The following is a 27,785-nucleotide window of genomic DNA, read 5'->3' on the forward strand; positions in this document are numbered from 1 at the left end:
TTGTGGTTTTCATTTAATCTAACGGTTAAGAATAAATTTTTCTATCGTGGGAAAATCTTTTAATTAATCCCACCTAAATTATATGTTTTTAAAGATATCTCTCAATTAAAATGAGGGTAGTACTAACCGGTATCCTAGATGTAAAAAAAAAAAGAAAAACAAATTTTAACTTGAAAACAACACTTTACATTTTTAAAGGATTGATTATATAAGTTCCAATGCAATATTACACGGTAAATATAAACACACCATAAAATGTCCTTCAAGTTATCTACCAAAAAAAAAAAAAAAAATGTTCTTCAAGTTCAACTAACTCTATCATCATTTCACAATCTCCACACACACACACCAATGTCTCTCCTCAAACACCCACGTGTCGCTGTTCTCTCTCTCTCTCTTTATCACAACCAATCTCTACAACAAGTAGTTTGTTCAACTGGAATGCTTCTAGTAGCTTTCTTACCTCGGTCAGGTGATTCTATTTATCTAAACAAATGGTTGAGTTCGGATTGAAGCTGTGTTTGGTGTCTAACATGTGTTGATGTTGCATTTAATTAATCCAGCTTATTAAGGCACAGTATGAGACTTTTGAACTTGTCCAATGAAACTGATTCTGATGTTTTGGATCGCAGTTGCTACTATAATTGGCACGCTAGTCGCATTTCTAATAGTGCCTACAAGATCTCTTGGTTCTGACAAAACACTAGCATAAACCGAAGACAAGATTATGGAGTAAAATTTATGCAATAAGCTCTTCGCTTCAAATTAGAGGACCTAAATTACCTGAAATCGCCATCGGAGGACCTAAAATACCTGCAGAGACTGCACCACCAACCACCGATACAGTTTTCTAATTTAATGTAACACGTTTCTTGTTGCCTTTTCTGTGTTCAGCCAGATTTTGTGGAATTGATGGAGAGGGATGGAAGATTACTGTGAAAGTGATGTGACCTTTTGTACTGTCATGTGAAATTATTTTCCAATAAAAATGAAGTGCTTGGCTGGTTAATTCGTTGAAAAATTGGGTTAAGCACTTAAGCTGAATAAAACTTCTATAATTTTATATCTGATCATATTATATTTGATAGTTCATGTTATATTTTCATTCAAGATGATCAATGTTTTAAATCGGGTTTGCGGTAACATTTTGGTTGCATCACGATCCTCGATGTTGGGGGGGGGGGGGGGGGGGACAAAAGAGTAAATATTAATCTAACAACTAACTACTAGCATTTGTCATTCAAAAAAACAGAAAGATGCAATCTCAATTGCAGATCAAAAACTGTTATGCTGCAGCTTAGATTGTGGCCACATACATTGATTTAAAATCTTGGAGTTCATTATATTTTATATTTTTGGGGGAAGGTTTTTTTTTTCCACAAGTTGTTATGAGGAATACCTAACATTCACATGTGTTGATTGTTTTCAGTAATCAGTATTATATGAAATTGTAGGACTATAAGAAAGTAACAAGACTGAACAAATTTAATGGGAAAGTGTTGGAAATTAATTTATTTATCCACTAAAAGTAATAGATATTTATCATGATTATGGTTCTAAATGTGTCGTAGTTGCAGTTAAGCTGCGAACTTTGATATTGAGGCAAGGTACAGGCAAACGTGGCTGCAATTGCAGTAGCGAGACCTCTAAAACGTTTATATTGCGTCTACAATAACAGTTGGTGATTACAATTTAGAACTATGATCATGATGAAGTCATTCATTTTCTTACTATGGAAGGTTTACAAAATGTAGTTTCAGTTCATCTTGATTGGAAATTTTTTAGCTTGATTTGATGAGTAATCTCTGCAGATATATGCATATGAAATCAGAAAATCAGGGAAAAATGCCAGTGTTGCAGACTGCTACTGCAGTTGCTACATCATTTTTAATATGTAGAGCTGCAACATACTTAACAAAATTATACGGTATACAAGGAGGAACTCTTCCAGGAGTAACTGCAAATATCAGAGTCATCCCAGATATGAACTAACATTATACGAATGTTCAATTCCATCAGCAAACACAAAATGCGATTTTTTTTCCTCAAAAAGTAAATGTTAATACATAGGAGTGTAAAGATACCAAGTAGATCACAATGATGGTTGGTAACTAAAATGACGAGACCTGGTTAGCAACATAGAAGGTATTTTATACACGCATTTACACCTAGGCCCCATCTGCCTCAAGAAAGGGGTTTGCAATCTCGTCCGTACCATCAGTTGGCGACACAAGCATGACAGCAGTTCCCCTGCAACCCTGCATTGCGACAAAAGCAGTTTAGTTCCAACAGAAACAATATGCCCAAAACCTGCTTTGTCATCCCAGCAAAATTCATATATTTGTTTTGGTCGTATAACTTACAAGAAATGTTTTCTTAATGCATGCTGTTAATTAGTCACAAAAGAAATACATGATGTTAAGTGTTGATAAGTATTTGCAAATTTGATGTAAATTTTGCCAAGAATAGGGAGTAAAACTAATAACATTCACAGCTCCTACTTGTACAGCAAACCAAATGTCAAGCTTGGGAACTAGAGTATGACAACAATATGATCCTACCCTTTTTCCTAGTACTGATCATTATGTGGCAAAAACTATCTGTCATAGTTTGGTCATTCAAATTATGAAACTGCAAATTCATCTTATATCTTCACAGTTTTACTTTCCAATAAAGATTTGCAAGAAAACAAGAACTTTCCATCAGTTCCAATTAGTAAGTGTTTTCCCTTTTCTCATCTATTCATCTGACTAAACTCATAGCAAGCTAGATTAATTAATAAAAGCGAAACATCGTTGTGACAAATTATGTTGCCCTTTCTGATGTTTCATTAATAAGGATTTGACTAAGAAATTAGAAAACAATTATGGTACTCTGATAAATAGACCATACATTTATTCATGCAAGTTAAATTTCAGCATTTGATGGTTGGCAAAATTATGTTTTTAAAAAGAGAAGGTGGGAAAGAATGAAAGAAACATACTATTAAGCCAAGACTTCTGGTCTGATCTGTAGTTTTCAGTGGATCATCGGGATCTGCAGGACAAATATAAAATACATCGATTTTGGTCACAAATTGAAAGAATGTGTAAAGATGTTCTTATGTTAATAAGATTTAACTATTCAACATTACTTATTAGAAACTATATAGTTACTTTGCAGAGGGGCATTACTAATATTCTTATCAAGCACTACTTTGAAAAAATAAGTATGAGTAGGCAAACAAAATCTAGTTTCACTCTTAAAATAGACAGTTTTGCATAGATGATTTTACAAAGTTGTATGACAAATGTGTATCAGTTTATCAGACACTGTCAAACTACATCAGAATGACTGAGCTCAATACACTTGACATGAAAGGCTTAGCATGAATCAAACTATGTATGCTATTGGTAATGGTAAATTATTCATTAAATCTAAATATACACAAAGGTGCATCATGACTCTATTGTCCATATTGCATGACTGAACTTTCAAGCAGGCTATCATATAGATAGATGTTGACATTTTACATATTGCCAAAACAAATAAGAAAACATTTTGAACAACAACGAGTTAAAGCAGTATCAATGTCGGCAATTTCAGTTGAAAAGTGATGTTAAAGCGTGCTACTTGTAATTCATCACCCATTTTGGCTTTCGCTATCACAATTTGGCAAAAGTCCCTTTAAGTACTTGGATAATATTGTGAAGCAAAACAAAAAAAAATGTCAAGTTAGGTAAAAAGCACATTTTTGACGGCTTTTGTGCAGAATCATTTTTCTAGATTTTGAGATAATAACTAAAACTTTTTTTTTCCTTATATTTTTTAAGAAGGTTTATCTAATTACGATATAATTTTTCAAGAAAATTAAAAGTCCCGTTTTTTCTTCAAAAACAAAGCACCATCAATCATATGCCCCGAATGAATTAGATGAACTTTCCCTTTATTCCCTTTCTATACAAACCGTATTTATTTCAATGTGTTATAGGAAAGATGAAGTCATGGCATTATAGCGATCCAAAATTTATAAATTTCAAAATATATGTAATTGACTTATCGAGTCACTAAATGCAAAAATAACATGCAGCTGGTACACTAAGTATTATTTACCTCTTAAAAACTCAACAGCTTCATCCAGGAAAAGGTTAAGTAACTGGTCATACCCTTTTAGAGTACCTGTCACTGCAATTCAACAAATTGTAATTATGTTAGACCCCTCATCACCAAGTAAACATTGAAGATTTTGGAGAAGACAAGATATCCTCCAAGACAAAGAATCCATTGAAAATTGAGAGAACTATAGCATGAACACAAAGGAGAAGCAATAAACATGAAGTAAGTTTGGATATACTTCTCATAGCATGAACACAAAGGAGATATCTCTCATTTAAATTCTCCATAACCACGCACAAATGTTTAAGGATATATTCCATAAGTTCTGAAACAAGTGTTTATCTCAATTGAGAAGCCCCCATAACCTAGAAGTCAATCCAAGTAGACCAATTATTCCATCCCACAGCAAAGAATTGTATTAAGTGCGCACTCACACTACCAATGCTCACCAAAAATGGCCCGAAAAATCGTTCAATAGGAAAGGGACACCCTTACAATTTGAAAAACTTGCCCAATTGTTTCAGATAAAAAACTGCACATAACACGTAATAACATACACAAGGACTATCAACTATTTCCTTTTGTATGAATTCAATATTGTAGATTTTCATCACCCATTGTTGTCATTTTCACAATCCAAGTTGACTAACAGAATTACAAAATTAATACAAAATAAAAAAAAGTAAAAAATTATGTAATGTAATTTGCATAATCAGAAGAATAGAATGACATATGAAAGAAGTGAATCCAGAACAAGACATTTTGATCAACAATTAAGCATATCAAATATATTAAAAGCAAATCAACACCCGAACCACAATGCACGCAAATAATTCAATCTTGTTGAACAAAAAAGACTACAAACTCAAAATCAGAAAATATATTATCAACAAACTTCAAATCTGAGTACAAAATTGCAATTGAAATTCAAATTTTTTTTATTCAAAAGATAGTAACTAAACTCAAGCTAGAGAAATTGACACTTAACAAACTCTCAAACTACAAAGCACTCCGACAGACACAGATACCAAACACTACAATGACACATGTAATAATTTAAGAAAATGAAAATGTTTGGATGAGAGAATAGTGATTCCACTCATGCATAATTGATTTTGACATGTTTGGTTCCCTGCCTTTAGAATTGATACTAAGTGTGTGTTTGGTTGAGCGTGGGGATAATTGATTTTGATAACATTGATTTTGTAGAGTTGATTATTTTGGTTAAAAGTAATTCTGATTAAGAGTGATTTGTGTTTTGATATATTCATGTAAATGTAAAAGTGAGTTGAACTATAAATTTGTGTGTGAAAATCAATTCTAGAATCAAAAGCTACAAATTTTAGCTTCAAATAGAATCAATTTTGGAGAAAGAACAAATTCGACTCGACAACAACCAAACATGTCAGAATCAATTCTACACCTCCAAAATCAATTATGGTCACTCTAAAATCAATTGTAGCTTCTGAATTCTATAATCAATTTTAGTCTGGAATATTATTGTCCAACCCTCTTTACATGAATGTATCCGAACATAAATTATTTACGCCAGAATCAATTTAATGATAAGAATAAACGTATAAAATAAAAAAGAAAAAGGTGGGTTGTTTATATACCTTGTCTGCCACCAGTAAGCTTGACTTGAACTCCTTTATCAACAAATTTTGCTAAATCCAGAACAGTTTCTTTTCTCCCAGACTGAAAAAATAAAAAAAAATAAGAAAAGAAATTAGGTTTTTCTTTGTTCACTTGTTTTCAATTAGTGTGTGTGTGAAGTAAGATGCATATTCAAAAGGTGGCGAAATTTTGGAAAAGAAACTCACCATGTTTCAAGTATTACAACAAGGTCTTTTTACTAATATAGTAAATCCTAAAAAACGAAATACTACTTATATGGGAATCGATCCAAGGATCATGAATACATAACTTAAACAATTAAATAAAGGTCTTTTGTTTTTGATTAAAAAAGACTCTTGGATAAACAATCATTTTCTCATGATTGTTTTTTTGCACAAGTCTTTTTAAAATGTATTTTTGCACATTTTCTTCCTATTTATCATATTAAATGAGGGTATAATAGGAAGAAAATGTGTAAATATACACTTTCTTAATTTTGTGTTACTATTCCAAAACGACACTTAAAAAAGAACGGAGGAAATATATATTATACTAGCGTTCAGACGAACACGACACTAACACGTGTTTGTGATTTTAAATTGTATCAAGAGACTTATCTTTTTAAATTACACCAATAATATAATAAATATAATGTAAAATTTTATCTTTCTCAATAACATCAACGATATTGTTATACCCCAATTTTTGACTAAAATCCTACATTCATACAGTCTCTGACCCGGAATATTCTCTGACTTTTCAGAGAAAAATTCGACAAAGAAGTACTTTAAAATACCTCATTTTTTGGTTCGATTTCGGGACCCTTTTTTTTTTTAGTCTTTATTATTTTTTATCTTTAGTTTTTTATTTTAGTTAATTTCCATCTTTTATTTTTATTTTTATTTTTATCCTTTTATTTTATTTTAGGTTATTTTATTTTACCTTTTTTTATTATTTTATTTTCTTTAGAATAGGTCCAAAAATAAAATGTCCAAGGTCTAAAAATTTTCAAGTCAAGTGTCAACTTTCACATTCCTCTTTTAAAATTCACCATTAAACACCATTCAAATCACCATCAAAATCCATTAACCATTTTTCCCTTTTCATCAACTTCCTCACCTATAAATATAGCTTTCATTCCTCACAATTTCACACACCAAAAGTTCTCTTGAGTTGTCAAATTTTTTTTCTCTCTTCTCACTATTTAGCTTGTGTTGACGAGCTATTCTTTTCTTCTCCCTCTTTTTTATGTTCCTAAGGAATTTCATCCCTTTCTTTTATTTTCTTGCATTTTATTTCTTTTCAGCATTTTTGCATTTTATTTTATTTCTATTTAACATTTTAATTATCGTTATTTATTTTCAAGCAATTAGAATGTATTTAGGTCCAATGTAAATATAAATGAGAAAAGTGTGCGTGTCTTTTTATTTCTTTACGGCCTTATATATATATATATATATATATATATATATATATATATATATATATATATATATATATATATATATATCCAAAAATGCAAAAAAATTAGATTAGAAATTTTGTGGTGATCCAACGTCACTACAAAAGTCTACGCGCTTTTATTTTTATTGTTCCGTTAGTTTAATTCTCATTTATTATACCAAAACAACAAAAAACATTCAAATATATATATATATATATATATATATATATATATATATATATCCAAAAATGCAAAAAAATTAGATTAGAAATTTTGTGGTGATCCAACGTCACTACAAAAGTCTACGCGCTTTTATTTTTATTGTTCCGTTAGTTTAATTCTCATTTATTATACCAAAACAACAAAAAACATTCAAATAACAAGAATAAAAAAAAATTCACAAAAAACCTTGATTCAAAAATCAAGTGATCCCATTTTTATTTTATTTTCTTAATCAAGCTTTAATCAATTTAATTATACCTTGAGTCTATTTTCTTTCAAATTAAAAAAGACAAACCAAATTCTTATTTGCCACTTAGCTTTTTATTTTAAAACTTTTTTTTAAAACTAATAAAAAACACAAAACCAATCAAACGTCAATTTCTACCCCGAACTATGAGGTTTTGATCCCTTACGGGCACGTAGGCAAAGGACCTTGTCCTTCCAAATCATAAAAAATATAAATAAAAAATGTTTCTTTTTTCTTTTAATCACTACTTTTTAATTCCTTCTTTTAAGCAAAAAAACAAGCAAGTTAAAGCACAAAAAATAAATAAAATCAAAAGGTTCTCGTAGAATACTACGAATATTTAGGGTGCTAATACCTTCCCTAAATATAACCAACCCCCGAACCCTAAATCTTTCAATATGGGGTGTTTTGAACTTTTTCCCCTTTTTAAAAAAAATTAAATGTTCAGTCGTGAAATAAATTAGTGAGTCAAAAGCTAATCAAATAACCTTGATCTCCGAAAAATGACGCGACAGATATAATGTTATTATAAAAAAAAAATCTACCGTGCTTTAGCTTTAACAACTTCTGAGCTTCAATGGCTTCTCTATCTGCTTCATGATTTACAAATTCAAAGTTCCAAGCTTCCAGTCTTATTTTGTGACAATCATAGTGCTCTCCATATTGCTGCAAATCATGTATTCTATGAGAGGACCAAACACTTGGAAATTGATTGCCATCTTGTTAGAGAAAAGTTGCATGCAGACATATTAAAGCTTCTCCCAGTTTCTTCACAAAATTCTTGCTTCCTCAACCATTCAACATTCTATTATCCAAGTTGGGATTGCTAGATATCACTCTCCAACTTGTGGGGGACTATTACATGATAAAAGTGAAGTAGATAGCTTAGAACTCAAGTAACTTAGCTTAGCTTAGTTTTAGTTCTAATATGTTGATGCTATTCCACTATATGCTATTGTACAGCTTTAGCTAGCTATAAATAATAGTTCCAACCTCTGATTCAGTAAGTAATAACACACTTTTATTATCATTCATAATATTGGCAACCTGGAGAAGCTTCCATATGTTAGTGCTGCAATGCAGCGGTTAAGGCTGAGAAAGAAGTATTGGAATGAAAAAGGTTCCGGAAAAGTTGGGTAGACTCTCTGATTATGAGTCTATCAAATTATTTTTGCATGATGGTGTGTATGATTCATCAAGCATATCTGATTTCATGGAGAATTGGAAAAAAAATGATTGAATGTTATGAACTGCATGATAATGAATGGTTGAAATGACTATTTGATGAGTGAAATGAACACAACAACACTTCTTAGGATTCATTGATCTTTTGACAGAGTTACAGAAATGGAGTTTGATGGTTCTGAGAAAGAGAACACTGTTTATTTATTTTTGACTTAAATATGATATTAGTCTCTGTAATTTGGGTCGGTTTTGAATTTCGTCCCTGTAAAAAAAAAAATTTGAATTACATCCCTGTAAAAAAAAATTTGTTTGAAAAAGGTCCATGGCCCCACTAAAACGTTGAAGTGGCATGGTTTTTGCCATGTGGCAGTTGCTGACTGTATAACTTATGCCACGTGGCACGCCACATAATATTAAATTTTTAAAATTTAAAAATATAAAAAAAATTTAAAAATATTTTCTGAAATTATTTTCAAAAAAAAAATATTTTTTTTAAATTATAAAATCTGAAATTTCTGAAAAAAAAATGAAATTATTTTTTATTTTTTTTTTAAAATATGAAGAAAAAAATTAATGGTCGAAAATTTAATTTTAACAGTTTTTTTTCGATTTTTTTGAATGATTTTTGAATTTATTTTCATATTTTTTTAATTTAAAAAAAAAAATTTCAAAACTTTAAAAATAATTTTAATTTTTTAATTACGTGGACTGCCACGTGGCAGAAGTTGCACAGTCAGCAACTGCCACGTGGCAAAACCCATGCCATATAATCAAAAATGTGGGGCCAGAGACCTTTTTCAAACAAAAAAAATTTTACAGGGATGCTTTTCAAACTTTTTTTTTTACATGGACGAAAATCATATTTAAGCCTTTATTTTTTTTATTTTTTGCTGATAAAAAATTAATACAAAGTCAAACATTAATAGTGCTGTCATGTCATCCTTGGTGGGTATGGCATTGGCACGAGTAATATGTCGCGTGCAACAACATTTTCCTAATAATAATAATTGAGGAGTAATCTGGTCTCTCCTTCGTCAATGGTGGGTATTTATTCAGCAGACATGTTTGTATATTTAATTATTTATGACACCATATCACCCAATTTGTTAGCTTAGGAGGTGATACTAAAAGTCGATCTTAGCTTCATTTGATTTGACCGACTTGTATTTGAGTGTTCTTTGGAAGGAAATGAACAATCATATCTTTCTGCAAAAGAAAATGTTGTCACAACAATTTTTTGCAAAGTGATAGAAAAACTTGCATAGAAAAACTTTACATTAAAAAGTTGATAGAAAAACTAAGATTAAACATTTAATCTTACAATGAAAATTGGACTATTAGAAAAACTGAGCCTGAGATTAAACATGTAATCGAACAATGAAAGTTGGACTATTAGGAAAACTGAAATTAAACATGTAATCGAACAGTGAAAATTGGACTATTGGAAAAGCTGTGATTAAACATGTAACCGAACATAGTGAATTAAAACTCATGAGCTCTAATTTGCATAATAGATATCATAATTGCCACGAGCGGCTTGATTTGTAACAGATCACAATTGATGAAGTGAAATATTTTGGTTGCGGAGCAATTAGATTCATAACAGAACACAACAAAAACTTGCAGGTTAACTTAACAATGGAAATAAGTTCAAAAATAATCTGAGAAACATAAATAGCGTTTAATCAAAACATTCATGATCAAATAGAACCAACAACTTACACAACCTTTAAACAAGTCGACAACAAAGTAAGTTCAACGATCAAAATAGGACATCTAAAAAGCTACAAACTGAAATTCAAATCAACACAGCAGATGTTCGGAACGCCAACTGCGGTGCCTTGGTAGATGAACATTCTCAAGTATCAATGTTGCTAGTCAGTTTCTTGAGTATCAGTTTTCACCAAAACAGTAGCCTTCTCAGTTGAATCAATATAAACCTGTACAAGGAATATCGACATTATCCTTCAAGATGGCACATTGAAGTTATAAATATCTAACCAATTTCATGCAATTCATAATATGTAACAAAAAGTAAATTTCTCATATCACAAGCTACAAAGTACAAACTAATACTATCTCTTATGGCATTGAAGCAGTTGTCACTTATTTTCATGCTCTTCTCATTAGGTAATTATAATTGCATTTTATCTTTTTATCCAACACACCTTATTTTGGTAGTACTATTTTTGGATGATTAGTATTAAGAGTTTTTACATTATAATCGTGAAATTCTTAAATATGTTAAACTTTATTTTAGTCTTTTAAAAAGTCTCAGATATGATTCATTGTGAATGATTAACAGTGTAATAATTTTTCACACATATATTGTAATAATTTTATGACAATGTACCTCATTTGTGAATTTTTTTTTTTTTTTAATTTGTAGGAGTGGATGCAACTATTTTCACTTTGCAAAATAAATGTAGGAACGCAATTTGGCCAGGAATTCTAACAGGAGCAGGAAAACCTCAACTACTTGATGGTGGATTTCAGCTAAAACCTGGCCATGCTATAAACATTACTGCACCAAAAGGGTGGTTTGGCCGCTTCTGGGGCCGGATTGGATGCACATTCGATATATCCGGTAAAGGAAAATGCATCACAGGAGACTGTGGAGGCAAACTTAAATGTGTTGGAGCCGGAGGTGAACCACCGGCTTCACTAGCCGAGTTTACACTAGACAGTCCCGAGGGTGATTTTTATGATGTTAGCCTTGTTGACGGTTATAACCTGCCGGTTTCAATCGTCCCCTTTGGAGGATCTGGACAGTGTACGGCAGTTAAATGTCGTTCTGATTTGAACAGAAACTGCCCGGCCGGATTGGAGTTGAGGAACATTAAGGGTCGCGTCGTTGGTTGTAAGAGTGCTTGTATGGCTTTTAACAGGCCAGAATATTGTTGTACCGGAGACTTCAATAGTCCAAAGAAGTGTGAGCCAAGTAGTTATTCAAAGGTGTTTAAGGATTCATGTCCTATGGCTTATAGCTATGCTTATGATGATGAAACCAGCACTTTCGCTTGCAAGGGAGCAGATTATTTAATTAGCTTTTGTTAAAGATGAAAGGAGTTGATAAACATTATTGTATGAGTGTGTTTGGTAAATTGATTATATCTCATTTGTGCAATGTTTAGAATGCACTTAATGAGTAGACTTTCTATAATTATTGTATGAGTGTGTTTTGAACGGTAGCTGATTTCATATCAATGTCAATCAAAATAACATAGAAAGTGACTTCAAAAGCAAAAAATATGCCTAATAACTATCCTTAAAAAAATACATAAAAAATTTGAAGGGCCAAAAATATGGCAGAGTATACTTGCTATATACATAATCAATAGAACAAGGGATGATATATATTCTAAAAAACACTGCAACAGCTGAATCTCTTTTTAGATTTTTGACACTCCGGTTCTTGCGATGAGACCAATAATTTTGTTCCCTCAAATTCAAGATTTACTTTATCCCAATTTCGTTCACGTCCATCTGCAGTGATGTGTTTCTTACTCATTGTTACATATATTTGTGAGAGAAGACCAAGGAAAGCTGGTTCTACATTGTTTGAGTCAAGTGCCGATGTCTCAATGAAGAAGAGACCTTTCTGTTTTGCTAAGTCTTCGGCTTCCTCGATAGGCACTTCTCGGATTGAACTCAGGTCAGACTTGTTGCCAACAAGCATGACAACTATGTTTTTATCTGCATGATTATGTAGTTCATCTAGCCACTTTTCGATGTGGTTGAAGGTATGGCGCTTGGTTATGTCATATGTGAGCAATGCACCAGTTGCACCTCTGTAATATGCAGTCGTAATTGCTTGGTACCTGTCACGAATGGCAACATTGTCACATGAAAACGCAATTGACACGCATGATGTATTTCAAGGACACTCTTGTGAACAAAATCGGCAATCTAACTAATAAAACACAAGCATACATCATTTTGGGTCATAAATGTGTAAGCCATGGTCGGTATAGTCCCTGAGTGTATCAAATTCAAAAGATATCCCCAAGTCTCTTTTGTTAGTAATTTAATGGATCAAATTGACGAACAAAAGACACATTTGAGGACTAAATTAACTAACAAGAGACATATTGGAGAACCAAACTCACTAATATGAATGTTTTTATAAATATTTTCAAGGACTGTTCTGACAACGCCACGTGTACTTAAGGACTAAAATGAGTGTTCACTCAATAGTAAAACACATTATCATGTCAATTGGTAAACTAGTTAAACTTATATTCATCATACACTCGCCCCCATTGTGTTGCATCATAAATAAATTCGGACTCGCTGCAATGTTCAACACATTCACAGTGTCAGCAATTCAAAGGTTTTGGATCACGATCAAATTACTCCAATTTTGAGTTTGCTTATAAGGATGTTCTAATCTCAAGCTTGAAATCAGAGTCATAAGATCTCGATCTAATGGCTCCAAGCTGCTAACACTGTGAATCTATGCAATCTTTGACAGCTGGGAATCCGAATTTAACATAAAGTAACAACAGAAAATTTGCAAATTTTATAATTCATTATACACTCGGCCCCATTATGTCGCATGATAAATGAATGAATTCGGATTCTCTACAACATTCAATCACAGAGTCATCAGTTCAATGCCCTTGTATCAAGATTATATGATCTTCTTTCGAGTTTGATCATAAGGTTGTTCTAATTTTAAGTTTTAACACCGGTAAATCAACTTTAAAAACAAACTCATAATCAAAGCCATAAAATCTTTATGCATAAGTCATGCCCGCTGACTCCGTGAGTGCCTAGAATCTTTTATTGACATTGAGAATCCAAATTCAACATAAAATAACAAGCAACCAAGAAGTCATCAACTTCCAAACATTTGTACTATATTATATTAAAAAAAAAAATGCTGTCTAAAATATCAGATCTTAGTTAAATTCTTTATTATCAACCACATAAAACAATAAAATCCAATGAAAATAATTCACATTTTGATAAATAAACAAAATAATAAGAATATTGACAAAAGAAAATTTAAGACCTTTCTTGACCAGCAGTATCCCAAATCTGAGCCTTGACAAGTTTATGATCCATAAGAACAGTCTTGGTCAAAAACTCAACACCAATTGTAGCTTTAGATTTCAAATGAAACTCATTTCTAACAAATCTATTCAAAAGCTGAGATTTTCCAACACCAGAGTCACCAATCATAACAACCTTGAACATATAATCAATACCCTCATGATCCAAATCACCTTGAAACTGAGCCATTCTCTTTTTCTAGGTGATTTTCAATGACCCTTTTGAAAACTGAATGTGATGATGCAAAACCCACCTAGGATCTTCAATGTTTGATGCATAAAAATTTGGTCTTTTTTTTTTTTTGTTAGGTTTTGTGTGCACACGTTTTTTGTGTTCTTTAGACAGAGGTTTCGTAAGAGAAGAGAAAAAGTGTGGTTGATGAGGCAATTTTGGTGGGTGAATGTTATGCTTCTTTTGTGTGTTGATAGCATAGCACATTGCTTGTAGTCATTGAAAGCGTTCTTGTTAGGAAAGTGAAGAAAGAATGACAGAAAGAAAGGAAAGAAACGTATGAGGGATGATTAAGGATATTGATTTGACTCTCTTTTGATTTATTAGTGTTTTTTGAGTTTATCGGTGCTCCTTCCGATCATATTTACAAGCGACTTTAACTTTTTCAGATTCATTCAATAAGTGAGGTATCTAAAACATAATATAGTCTAGATACGTCATTTATCTAATGAATTTGAAAAAAGAAAAGTTGCTTATAAATGTAATCGGAGAGAGTATAACTTAAAAATTAAAATATTAACAATGGTCCAATAAAAATTTACTTTTTTTTTTTATCGATTCTTCTACATGGAATTGGAGAGGCTATGAAATCACAGTATCTCTCAAGTCTCAAGTCTCATGAAATTTGAATCTATGACATATAATTAAGTTGTTCATTTACGATTTCGTCCAAATTCTCTAATATTTTTTTTTTAGCTAGGGTTTGAACTTCGGACATTGCATATATTATGCATTGTCTATACCAACCGAGTTAAGCTTACGAGAACTCCAAATCCTCTAATACAATAATTACTTTTTTAACCGAATTTATTAATAACATATTTTAAGTTTTAAATAGAGGTCTCACAAAATATTAAATTATAACTTTTTACAATAAACTTAAAATATTTGAACAAGAAATATACTGTTTTTTTAAGTAGTCAAATTAGTTCGTCGAAATTGAGCTTAAGCAAACACCACTGAACCAACACGAGTGGGTTGAGTAAGAAATATATTATATTTTTCCAATGCAAAAAGATTCAAAATTTTCATTCATTACATATTTATACATTCATTTATAGAATATAAAATCCAAAATTTAAATAATTATAATACTACGTTTAATATTTACAAAAAAAATTCCAAAAAATTAATAAATAAAAAAATAACTAAATTAGAAATTATATTATATCACTTCAATGCAAAATGGTTCAAAATCACCATTAGTTACACACAATTACTTATAACATTATTACTTTCCTTTTCATAAAATGAACTTCCCATATTTTATAAAAAAAAATCCTAAATTTCAAATTGATTCCACCTAAAAATAATTATCATGTTAGTCGACATCGTCATATAAATGATTAAGGTTTATGTGAAAATTCTCCCGACCGTAAGAATGTTAGGCAAAGGCTAGGACTGGAGAGTGAGGGAAAGTTAATTCGTTCCCAATTGTACTGACTAAGTATGCAGGTCTTGAGGATCCTAGACTTAGTTAAAGTTTAGCAGGACTGGGCAATCACGTTTAAAACCCATGTTACATATTTATATCGCTACTAACCGCAAAGGACGATTAGAGATGAAGCACATTCATGGGGACATTTGTCCACCAAGCACCTTGTCAACATCATGATGTGAAAAGGAGGAAGTTGAGAGCTGAACATGGAGTGCCAAGAACCCTCAAAGAGGAAAACTAACGCACTACCCGCAAAATTATCCGAGCAAGGGTCGGACATGTAGGCCATATCGTTTGGCTAGTAAGGATAACTCTTGCTTATAAATATTCATTGTGTACATTGTAATTGACATATCCAATCAAACATATCGTTTAGCATTTTGTAGTATATTATCAAACAACCCAAACAATCATACTTAATGCTCTACTGGAGTAGTTAACGAGCCTTCAACTAAAGAACAAAGTTCGTTCTTCGTCGTTAGTCACTCCAAGAAAAGAGTATCATTGTTGAGGCCTTCCACTAATACCTCAACTAAGTTCTTGTTTTATCAATAAATTTGACACACCGAGTGAGACAATACGATCTTTACCATTTAAAAATTCAGCTCTCCATGTCAAAATTACGTTTGACGTATGCACTTGAGGTTTGAAAAGAATCTTAGCAGTATGGATCAACCATCATCATTGGCATCTAGAAGGCTAGGCCAACAACTGCCGAATCAACCTTCACAAATGTTATGAATGACAATATTCGTGGCCCATCCTAGTGTTTTTGAGGCATCACTTGTTGATCAACTCGAAACTGTAGTAGTAATGACGATGTCTTTCATTAAACAATAGATTGATAAGGGGATACATGACATCAAATAGACCTATTCCAAGTTTATGTGATGTTTTTCACAACAACCATATTTATTTAATTAGTATTGAACGCTTCCCGATATTTGATTCATTTCTTTTTGATAGTTTTTTTTTAACAAGCAAAAATGAGATATATTAACATGGACACCGTAATTGTTACCGTACAAGGTGTGCCAAACAATCACGAAAATGTCAAGTTCCAAACAAAATTACAACCAAATCAGTCAATACCCAAACATAAAAGCGGGCTCGACCACCACTGATGAGTACCAAAACTAAATACAGCATTGCTAGCCTTTAACCACCACAAAGAAGTTGATTTCACTTTATCTAACATTTGTGGCAGAGTACTTTGTCTATTTCTAAAAATCCTATCATTCCTTTCATTCCACAATACCGAAACACAAAGCAACCAAATCAAGTGGAAGAAAGACCGTCGCCTTCTCAAACAACCTGCGTAATTAATAAATTGCAGACAATGATCTGAAGTTGATTGAGATTCGACCCCTACCACTCCTAGCCATGCCCGCACCATTGGCCATAATGCACTAAAAGTTACACAAGACAAAAACAAATGATTAACATCTTCAACGTTCCCACATCCAGAAACACACAACCGCGCCTCCAAAGGTAAAATGCCACGGTTTGCCAAATTATTTTTTGTAGGTAACCGATCTCTCAGGAGTCGCCAAGCAAGGATAGATACTTTGAGAGGAACTTGTTTATGCCAAATTAACTCCATATGATGATGTAATTGGGGCTGCTCCTGTGATGTCAGCATGTCATAGACCCCACGTACAGAATACCCACCCTCCTGATTAGGTAACCAAAGCCATCTGTCTGTCACTGATTCCTGCAAAGAAATTGTTAGTAATAAAACCCTACACTCCTCTACCAACTCCTCCTCCCAAGCCCACAACCGCCTACGCCACCGCAACGCCTCCCCACCCACATCCACCCCCAACAAGAACATATTCCTAACTGAAATTGATTTGTTAACATTCAAGTCAAAAAGGCGCCTAAACCGGTCACACAGTGGAACATCTCCGCACCAACGATCACGCCAAAAATCAATGTCTGCACCATCTCCCACCCTCCTAAACTGGATAAATTGGATAAATTTATCCAATTTTTAGTTTAAGTTATTTACCTTACTATCATTATTTAAGAGTTGTGTAATGTTGTGATTAATTCACACCGCGACAGCCGCAATCCATAACAGCTGAAATCGCAAAATCTTATACGCGACAAAGCTTAACTTGTGAGTTGCGATATCATCATAACAAATAAATGAACTCACAGAAAATGAAAGAAAGAGAAGCAAAATTATGAAAATCTTTTGGAGATTGTTATTCAATTCAATTCATGATGAAGCACAATATATTAATTCTTACATAGGCGCAAATTATGAACACTACATAAAATCACCTAACTGTTTACATTTTTCTTCCAACTAACTTCAAGCAACTAACTGTAGATCACTGCGATGACTTGCAACAGAAGCAACCACAAGTAACTCTCTCATCATTATTGTACTTCAATTGATACTTCAACAATCACAACCAATTATTTTGTTCATTCAAATATCGAACATTCAACTGAATACAGTTGTTGGCAATTTTGAAATCCACCCTTCTTCATCAATAAAAGAGATATTCAAGAATTGATCAAGTTCAGGTTGACTCAAGTGTTTCATCCATTTAACACGCTCCGATTTGTTTGCTCCAGGTCCTGTACATCCCTCTTCCACAAAAGTAAGGTTTTCTCTGCAGTTAAATTTATTTAACACATGATCAATGTGAGATAGTGATAATCTATGAAGCACGAACACAGAACACAGACATCAGACACGACACGGACACACTAACGCATGTCCGACACCGAGACACGCCTAATTCAAGGAGTGTCCGTGCTTCATAGGTGTTAATTGAAAGGTCACTTGTAACTTATAAATGTGTACTAAAAAAATGTAATAGTATCTTACTCATGGCCAACATAGGTTCTAGGGCTCCAACCCTCAGGCCTAACAACATCTGATAGATATGAATCAGTTATGATGACTCTTGCATAAGCACCCATTGCCCTTCCAAGTTGAACATTTCCTCCTGTTCCACTTATGTTACAATTTTTAAACACAAACCCACTTGGATCATTTGGTGAATCCCTTTCATGTGCTGTAATAACCCCATCTCTTTTGGGACCATATTTTCCCATTGAAAAAAGTATTGTACATGCCTGCATATTTACAACCAAATTAGATTATGCTGCTTCTGGTTTGAGATATAAGCAAATGTAACTAATTTCATATTTATTAGAAAATTAGTTAAATATGATTAAACTTTTTTTTATCTCATAGAAAATATAAATTCTCAAAACTTTCTTAAAGATGAATTATATTTTATTTTACCTCAAAAAGTGATTGGCCATCCCCATATATGAAATCAGTTCCACCTTGGATGTAACAATTATTGTAGTAATGGCGACCATAATCATCACATAGGGTATCTTGTACCCCAAGAAAAGCACAACTAAAGAAAGCACATTTATCTGCATGTATTCGAAAAGCTTTGGCTGGTATGATGTTACTGACCTCTGATAATACTGGGTTGTTCAATGTATTCTGCAAACATATAGATTACAAAAAATGAATTCTCTATATGTAATATTAAATAATACTTATGTTAGAAAAAAAAAATTAAGCTTAAATGTACTTCGGTCCTACGATTTCAAAAAAAAAAAAAAAAGTTTTGATCCTTCTATTTTAAAAATCAATTTTTTATCTCTTTATTTCATTTTTTAGAGTTTTGGTCCCATCATTATTTTAAAAAATAAGGTTTTCAACTTCGATGGTAAACAAATTTAATCTCCAAATCATTATTAAATTTTTATATTCGATAATTATTACTTTATTAAAGATTTTAATTATTAAAATAATATTTTTTTTTCAACAAGTATTAAAATAATGTATTAAATTCAATATGTGATGGAAATTACTTTAATTATTATTTTATAAAAAAATTTAATTCTTAAAATAGTATATCAAATTAAAGATGTGATGAAAAATATTAAAGCAACTTTTATAAAATATTTTAATTATTGAGATAATATTTTAATTATTAAAACAATATATTTAATTATTTATTAAAATAATATAACATTCTATAATATATAATAATATATTGAATCAAAATAATATACAATTAATTATTTTAATAATTAAAATATTTTATAAAATATTAATTATTGAATAAAAACAAAATAATAATTACAAGACCAAAGCTCATAAATGGGTCCAAAAATCTTACTTTTAAAATGAGGAGGCCAAAACTTCATTATTTTAAAAATAGAGGAATCAAAAATGTATTTAGTCCAAAAAATTATTTGACATAAATATATACCGTGAAAGTAATCCCCTTTGCAACAGTATTATTTGCTTTTGATACGAAAGTAGCATCCTCATGTGTACTCCATTCAATACTCGTTGAACTGCTACCAGCTCCTTCAAGATAAATGCATGGTTTGCTCTTGCGAATAAAGATTTGCTCTCTGAACATTGCACAAACAATATAATGCAATTTGTATCAATCAATTGTACCAAGAAGAATATTATAAATACTTTTTTACATTTGCATTAATCATCGTCGTATTATTAAAAACCTTTTACTAAAGTTTAAGCTATATCTAAAGTTATGGTTGACTGTGATTTGTTGATAATGAAAAACATTCTTCTACGGATACACTTTATCAAAATTTAACTTATTTTTTAAGCCAAAGAAAAATATATTAAATAAAAAATGGAGTATAGAGATTGGGGTATATTAGATCTGACCCAGATATAACCTAAAATGAGAAAATATCGTGATAAATCAAACCAAAAGGTACGACCCTAAACTATTCTAACAGAAAATCACATATCATAGGGCGAAACCTAGCGACCCGCATACAGGCGCGAAATCAAGTTACAAAAAATATGATGAATGAACGTCTGCAAAGAAAAGTTAGGGTTTTAATATGGCGAATGGATTGACCGCCAACACTGAATCAGAATCCAAGTGTCAACCGCTCTCTGAACAAAGCAGCAAGCTAAAAAGCTCTTTCTGGCGTAAAGTTTATATCATCACTATGTTTATGAAAAAAATACTATGATGTCTCACGTTTCTGAATGTTAATCCTCTGGTTTCACCTAGAAAAGTGATTATGTTTAATCTTGAATTCGACTAGAGGTAAATAAAGTTTAACTTGATTTTCAAATATAAATCAATGTATAAAAACCATGTTATGTAAATTTATAGTTGGAAAAGAGAAATATACCTATAAACACCAGGGGAAATTTGGATGTGAATCCATTGAGAATTTCCATCAGGGACAGAATCAATGGCACTTTGAATTGTTTGGAAATTTGTTTCGCCTGATTCACTGACTGTAATGATCTTGAAAGGACTGCTACAATCTTGTGATTCACAAACATCAAAAGCAAGTACTAAAAATATTAAGATGAAAACAAAGGATTGTAGTGACTGCATTTTCTTTTTACCCTAATGTGGTGCAAAGTATTCAACACAACCAGAAGACTTTATACTGAATTTTTTTTAAACATCTTATTAGTAGGAAGGAAGTATCCATCAACTTTGTCGATGACTAATATTTATTGAGAATCTGACTCACCATTTATAACACATTCTTCCTTTTGAACAATATTTTTTTCTTATTCCTTTTAAACAATATTTTATCTCTTTATGGAAGAAAAATTACTATTGGTTGTCCTTGCTTTGTTTTTGAAAATCGATTTGATATGAATTTCGTTCTTATTTTAGTTTGTCATTGAATATTAATTTTATTTGGATAATTATAAAAGAAATTTCTTTTATTTTGTAAATTCTTTCTGGTTTTATTTTGAAATTTGAAAATTTTAATAAATTCTGAAAGATTTTATTTCTTATTATATTAAACAAATATAACATTTTGTTGATTCTGTCTAAGAAAAACATTTGGAGATTTCTTAATACATATTATTATCTTCTTTTTTAAGGAACATATTATTATCTTAATAGTAGGTTTTATGAGCCAATTATGACTCCAATAGAGTCTTTAAATGTTGATTCCATTCGGGCTGATCCTGATGCAACAGTGGATCCAACTTTACAGAAGGATATTGATTTTATGAAAACATGGTTGAGTAAAGCTGCGGTGAATGAGGATGTCCCATTTCCCCCCGTTATTTCTAAGTCTCAGAAAAAGAAATTGGCAAAGCAAAATAAAGCGCAGACTAAGGCAGGATATTCAACCCGTTCACAGGGTCCTCTCCCATCTTCTCAATGATTATTATTTATTGGAACACTTGTGGGATAGGTAATAATGATTCCCAAGTTGCTACGACATTATGGCGGACTTGGGACATGGTCTGATTGCGACATCTAGGTATCATAATTTGCCTGCTCCATTGGCAGTTGATTTTGCTATAGACAGACATGAGCGGCCTAATTTTAGTTTTCCTTAGCATGTTTCTGTCTTTTATTTCTGTCGTTTATTTTTGTTTTCAGAGGGTCTTGGCCTAATCCCTCCTCTTTTGTACATATTTTTCCCTTTTTTTAATAATATGTATGGGAAGGCGGTAGAGGATTGGGGTCTCTGTTGGGTGTCAACGTAGTTGGGATGCTTCAGATTCACCTTGATGTCTAACCTTCATTATGGCCTTAAAAAAAAAATAGTAGGTTTTATATGATTATTGCAACCAAAATTGAGGTGGTGAACCAATTTTTTTTTTTAGAAGTGATATTTTGGCACAAATTTATACAACAGCTGGTGATTAATGCAGTTCAATGATTAATTACATTTAATTGATCCTTCAAAAAAAATTATATTTAATTGATGGTTAATAAGATGTTAATTTTATTAATTTTAAATTAAATAGTGTTATTTCTTCCATAAATATTACAACCTTTTTTCCTAAATATAAGACCAAAATCACATAAATTAAGAAAGTTGATATTTGTATTGAAATTGTTGTAATCACTATTACTTTTACAATTTTATCATTAGTTTATATTTTCAACATGCTATTTATTGCTATTGAAGAAAAAGATGTATAATAAATAGGGTTATATAGGGAAAAAAGTAACTAATATAGTTAGAAATAGCACAGAGATCTTATAAAAAAGGACAATTTTTTTCAAAAAGGAGGGAGGTAGTAATATTTAAGGAAGAAATAACACTTTTTAATTTTAAATGTAATATCCAATGAACCATTGGTTAATTTGTTCTTTATGGAACCATTGGTTAGTTATCCAGTTCACCGGTTAATTACATTGAATCTCTATTATAAACATTTCCCCTATTTTATTTGGATAGTACACGGGGCAGCCTAATATTGAAATGTTCATTTAATGTTTTTTCTATCATCCAATCAAAATGAATTATGATTCATCTATTTTTAGTTTAAGTTATTTACCTTACTATCATTATTTAAGAGTTGTGTAATGTTGTGATTAATTCACACCGCGACAACCGCAATCCGTAACAGCTGAAATCACGAAATCTTATACGCGACCACGACCGTTATTTGAAACCTTGCCGAAAGACCACAAGCCTATCAATCGAAGTTTGTTCTTCATAATGATCGCCTTCACAACCAAGAATGATAATTCATACCATTCAGAGGATGATTCACCAATGGTGTTGTCGGATTTTCATTGAGATGAATATAGAAGGGATTTTGCGAGGGATTTGTAAGATCTGAAATATCCGACATCTGCACAGGTTGAGGATCATGATTGCAAACCACATCATAAAAATGTGCAACAAAGCTTAACTTGTGAGTTGCGATATCATCATAACAAAGAAATGAACTCACAGAAAATGAAAGAAAGAGAAGCAAAATTATGAAAATCTTTTGGAGATTGTTATTCAACTCAATTCATGATGAAGCACAATATATTAATTCTTACATAGGCGCAAATTATGAAAACTAGCTTTCAACTCAAATTATGAACACTACATAAAATCACCTAACTGTTTACATTTTTCTTCCAACTAACTTCACGGAACTAACTGTAGATCACTGCGATGACTTGCAACAGAAGCAACCACAAGTAACTCTCTCTTCATCATTATTGTACTTCAATTGATACTTCAACAATCACAACCAATTATTTTGTTCATTCAAAGTATCGAACATTCAACTGAATACAGTTGTTGGCAATTTTGAAATCCACCCTTCTTCATCAATAAAAGAGATATTCAAGAATTGATCAAGTCCAGGTTGACTCAAGTGTTTCATCCATTTAACACGCTCTGATTTGTTTGCTCCAGGTCCTCTACATCCCTCTTCCACAAAAGTAAGGTTTTCTCTGCAGTTAAATTTATTTAACACATGATCAATGTGAGATAGTGTTAATCTATGAAGCACGGACACAGACACACTAACGCATGTCCGACACCGAGACACGCTTAATTCAAGGAGTGTCCGTGCTTCATAGGTGTTAATTGAAAGGTCACTTGTAACTTATAAATGTGTACTAAAAAATGTAATAATATCTTACTCATGGCCAACATAGGCTCTAGGGCTCCAACCCTCAGGCCTAACAACCCTCCGTCCCTCTGTGGATCCCTACCGATTTTAGTAAATTTTAATGAAATATTACATCTCTTCCTTATTATTTTTTTTTTTTGGTAGATAGAAGAGATGGAAAAACCATCATAAACTCACACACAAAGTGGAGGTACCGGGGTTCGAACTCCGGTTATGACGTTCAGCCTAACAATTTCGATATTTTTGCCATTTTTTTTTTTTTTTAACAAGTCAAAATGAGATATATTAACAAAGAGTTTTGTTCCCTAGCACAAGGAGTGCCAAAGGAGACAAAACAAGGTTACAAAATAGTTCCAATCAAACCACAAAAGACATGAACGAAAAATACATCAGTCAATCCCTAAACAAGCAAGGGGACGCTGCCACAAATGATAATCAAAAGGAAAGCACACATTTTTTGCTTTCAACCATTTGAGAGATGTAATCTTAACCTTCTCAAGAAGTTGCTATGTTGTTTTAGCTGTGTTGACAAACAGTCTTTTATTTCTTTCATTCCAAAGAACCCAAATACCACAAAGTCAAATCAAATGAAGAAAAGACCTTCTTTGAGCATAACCACCTGAAGAATAAACAAACTGATAATAATGGTCCAAAACCTGATGAGGATCCACAAAAAACACGCCAATCCAAGTTTTAATTTGTTGCCAGAGATCACCAAAAATAGGACAATGAATAATTAAGTGGTCTATTGTTTCATTTTGTCCACAACCTGTAACAGATAATTGAGAATCATGAGAAATAACACCTCGTCGCACCAAGTTATCCTTTGTTGGCCATCTATTGCGGAAAAGACGCCACGCGCAAATAGAGATTTTCAAAGGAGCACTCTTATGCCACGGAGAGATATCTCTTCCTTATTTTTATTGTTATAAAAAAAAGAATCGCTATTTTACTGAAATGATAAAGATCCTACTATTTTTGGAAAGGCCCATATTAGACAAGTCCATATTATTGTTAGAAATGAACAAGATAATTGTTGTTTAGCAAAGTTTTATTCTAATGAAAATAAATAATTATTGTTGAATTAATTTCCATTGAAAGTCGATTTGTTAGCATCCCTTCATTTGCAAAAGTTCTTTATTTTTGTTAAAATCTAGGGCCCTATTTTTGCAAATTGAATTAAATCTTATGTGCAGAGATTGCTTCAAATATTAGAAGATTAGTTTTAACAAAGATTGCTTCAAATATGAGACTGTTTTTTAGAAAATTTGTCACAAAACAAATAATTCCAAATTGTGCTAGCTAGGCTTGGTAGTTTTAACAATAATTGATTATATACTTCAGGGTTTTCTGCTAGGTATCTCATGGTCTTGGCAACAGAGTCAACATCCTCTAGTTCTTTAATATATATAAAATTGAACCAGTAGAAGGAGCAAAATCTTGAATATTTGGAGGACCAACAACAACAGGGATAGTTCCTACAACAAGAGATTGATTTGCAGAAGTTTTGTAAGAAGGTAATGTTGATATTTCGAGTGTGAAACTTTTATAGTGTGTTTGGATGGGGAAATATTTTGAGGTAATGTAATGTTTTGAGGGAATTCAATTATTTTGAGGTGGATTCAAACAATAAAATTCATCTCAAAGTAGTTGAATTCCCTCAAAACATTACATTCCCTCAAAACATTCCCCTATCCAGGGTGTGGTTGGATTGAGGGTTTAGGAGGGGAAGGGATGGGAGAAATTACTTTTCTTTTTTAAATAACAGACTATATAACATGTTTTTCTAAAATAAATTATATATAATTGAATTATTATATGATCGTTTATCATGTTAATACGTTAATTCACTTTTAAAAAAATATTTTTTAATGTCCGTAATTTAAAAATGAAAAGTAAATTTTTTCATCTCTTCTTTTCCTAAACCCTTCATTCAAGCACACCCTTAATAATCCAACCCCCTCTAGAACATTTTCCACCGGTCTACGTGGAAATTCGCTTTTCTCTACTATATACCCCAAGAGCAGTAGAGAGCTGGAGTAGAACACGACACAATGGTATATTGGTATTAATCTATACCATAACGACACAATGGTATATTTCACAATGGTATATTTCAAGTGTGATACAATAGTATGATCTTCTTGTTCGTCCTATTAAATAAATAGGCTTAAATATGCAAATGGTCCCTGCAAATATCTGGTATTTTGATTTTAGTTTTTATAAAAATATTTGTTTGGTTTTAGACCCTGTAAATATAGAATATTTTGTTTTGGTCTTTGGTATTTTGTTTTAATCATTGTAAAATCATTTCATATTGAAATTGGTCCTTATAATATTCATTTTAGTCCTCATTTCAAGGGACTAAAATCAAATATTCTACATATTACAAGGACCAAATCCAATATGAATCAATTTTACAAGGAATAAAACAAAATACCAAGGACCAAAACCAAATTTTTTATATTTGAAGGGACTAAAACCAAAAAAATATTTTTACAGGGATTAAAACCAAAATGTCAAATATTTGCAGAAACTATTTTCACATTTAAACCAAATAAATATGATATTTGTGCCCTCTTTATATTCGTACAGATATTCATTAACATGTAATCCAGATATTATGAGGTATCTTGTATATACAAGTATTCATGGATTATATTTTTTATAAATGATTATTGATAAAAAAATTGTATAAGTTTCTATTTTTTAAGACTATATAATTACTTAAAATCAACACATTCATTTTCTTCTTTTTACCGATATATATATAATATACATACTTTTAATTTCTAAACAAAAAAAAAGTTAATCACATTTAACAAAAACAAAAACAAAAGTTCCTTGACAAAAACATAAATAAAATCAATCGCATTTAACAAAAACAAAGTTATTTGATTCAACAAAAACATAATTAAATTAAAGTTCCTTGTTTAAGAGGAGAAATGAAGCGTTGCGTAATAATATTATTATTTTTATACTGAAATCGAAATGATAGTAAGGTTATTTATGTAATTAACTTAGGCTTTGTTTGCGTGTTTGGAGGGAAAGGGAGGGGAGGGTTTGAAAAAAAAAAAGATGGAGTAAGTGGAAAAATAGAGGACGTTGAGTGGAGGGTTTTGGGGGGCTTATATTTCTTCAAAATATAAAACAATCCTCATTTGGGGAACTAAAAAATTGAATTGGAAGAGAGTTTTGGGAGGTTTGGGAGGGTTTAAGTGATTTTTTCGAATTCAATATATGTTGTTATAATATTCTTAAAATCAAAAATATATTAATCATAAGCATTAATTTATCACTCTTTAAAAAAAAATCTTTATCTCCGTGAGCTTAACTCAGTTGGTAGGGATATTGCATATTATATGCAGGAGCCGGAGTTCGAACCCTGGACACTCCACTTCTCCACAATTAAATTGTGTGAGCTCTAGCCACTATGCTACTTGACCAAAAAAAAAAATACTCTTTAAATTTTTTTGAAAGATTTCTCAAAATTCCCCTATATTTTTGTCTCCCCAAAGCCCTTCCTTCTCCTCTCCTCCAAACTCCCAAACAAAGCGTTTGATTTGCTAAAAAATGAAGGATAGGGCAGAACAACTCTAGTTGTCTAGTGTTTAATTTGTAAAACTGTTTCAGGTATATGACAAACTGGAGGCAAGGAACAGAACAAAAACTCATATTTTTGTCCCTCACCAAACCACAGCATAATTTTTTGTCTCACGTACAAGTTGTCTAAAATACCAAAATAGCATTTTGTGCCCCAAAAATCGTATAAAACAAAAAATTACTCAATGCTATAAAAAATTTGTCATGTGTTGTTCTGCCTTGTGTTGTACTGTTCTATATTGTACTGTTCTGTCCA

General features: G+C 31.6%; 4 protein-coding genes and 1 long non-coding RNA gene across 5 annotated transcripts; 2 read left to right on the forward strand and 3 right to left on the reverse strand.

Annotated features, from left to right (window-relative positions):
* The first annotated feature begins 58 nt into the window (after positions 1-58).
* On the forward strand, positions 59-1,188 carry LOC25501028 (uncharacterized). Its single transcript, XR_003007774.2, has 2 exons — positions 59-472; positions 633-1,188. It is a non-coding gene; the product is annotated as an uncharacterized lncRNA (long non-coding RNA).
* A 647-nt stretch (positions 1,189-1,835) lies between these two features.
* Positions 1,836-6,013, reverse strand: LOC25501029 (sm-like protein LSM7). The gene is made up of 5 exons (XM_024772506.2): positions 5,919-6,013; positions 5,712-5,793; positions 4,093-4,164; positions 2,984-3,036; positions 1,836-2,258 (listed from the first exon to the last, which is right to left on the reverse strand). Exons 1-5 carry the CDS (start codon positions 5,919-5,921, stop codon positions 2,169-2,171), a joined length of 300 nt encoding a protein of 99 aa, XP_024628274.1. The 5' UTR covers positions 5,922-6,013; the 3' UTR covers positions 1,836-2,168.
* A 5,182-nt stretch (positions 6,014-11,195) lies between these two features.
* On the forward strand, positions 11,196-11,964 carry LOC25501031 (pathogenesis-related thaumatin-like protein 3.5; the record flags this gene model as incomplete). Its single annotated transcript, XM_024772879.2, has 1 exon — positions 11,196-11,964. A coding segment is annotated over one exon (672 nt), but the record flags the coding sequence as incomplete, so codon positions are not given.
* Positions 11,965-11,987: 23 nt separating this feature from the next.
* LOC25501032 (ras-related protein RABA4c) lies at positions 11,988-14,424 on the reverse strand. Its single transcript, XM_013589577.3, has 2 exons — positions 13,828-14,424; positions 11,988-12,631 (listed from the first exon to the last, which is right to left on the reverse strand). Exons 1-2 carry the CDS (start codon positions 14,055-14,057, stop codon positions 12,172-12,174), a joined length of 690 nt encoding a protein of 229 aa, XP_013445031.1. The 5' UTR covers positions 14,058-14,424; the 3' UTR covers positions 11,988-12,171.
* Positions 14,425-16,859: 2,435 nt separating this feature from the next.
* LOC25501033 (probable pectinesterase 66) lies at positions 16,860-20,921 on the reverse strand. The gene is made up of 7 exons (XM_013589578.3): positions 20,710-20,921; positions 19,797-19,944; positions 18,806-19,018; positions 18,383-18,633; positions 18,005-18,164; positions 17,198-17,500; positions 16,860-16,946 (listed from the first exon to the last, which is right to left on the reverse strand). The coding sequence occupies exons 1-7, from the start codon at positions 20,919-20,921 to the stop codon at positions 16,860-16,862; spliced, it is 1,374 nt and encodes a 457-aa protein (XP_013445032.2).
* Positions 20,922-27,785: the final 6,864 nt, after the last annotated feature.

Source organism: Medicago truncatula, chromosome 8, assembly GCF_003473485.1.
Source record: "Medicago truncatula cultivar Jemalong A17 chromosome 8, MtrunA17r5.0-ANR, whole genome shotgun sequence".
Classification (NCBI taxonomy): Eukaryota; Viridiplantae; Streptophyta; class Magnoliopsida; order Fabales; family Fabaceae; genus Medicago; species Medicago truncatula.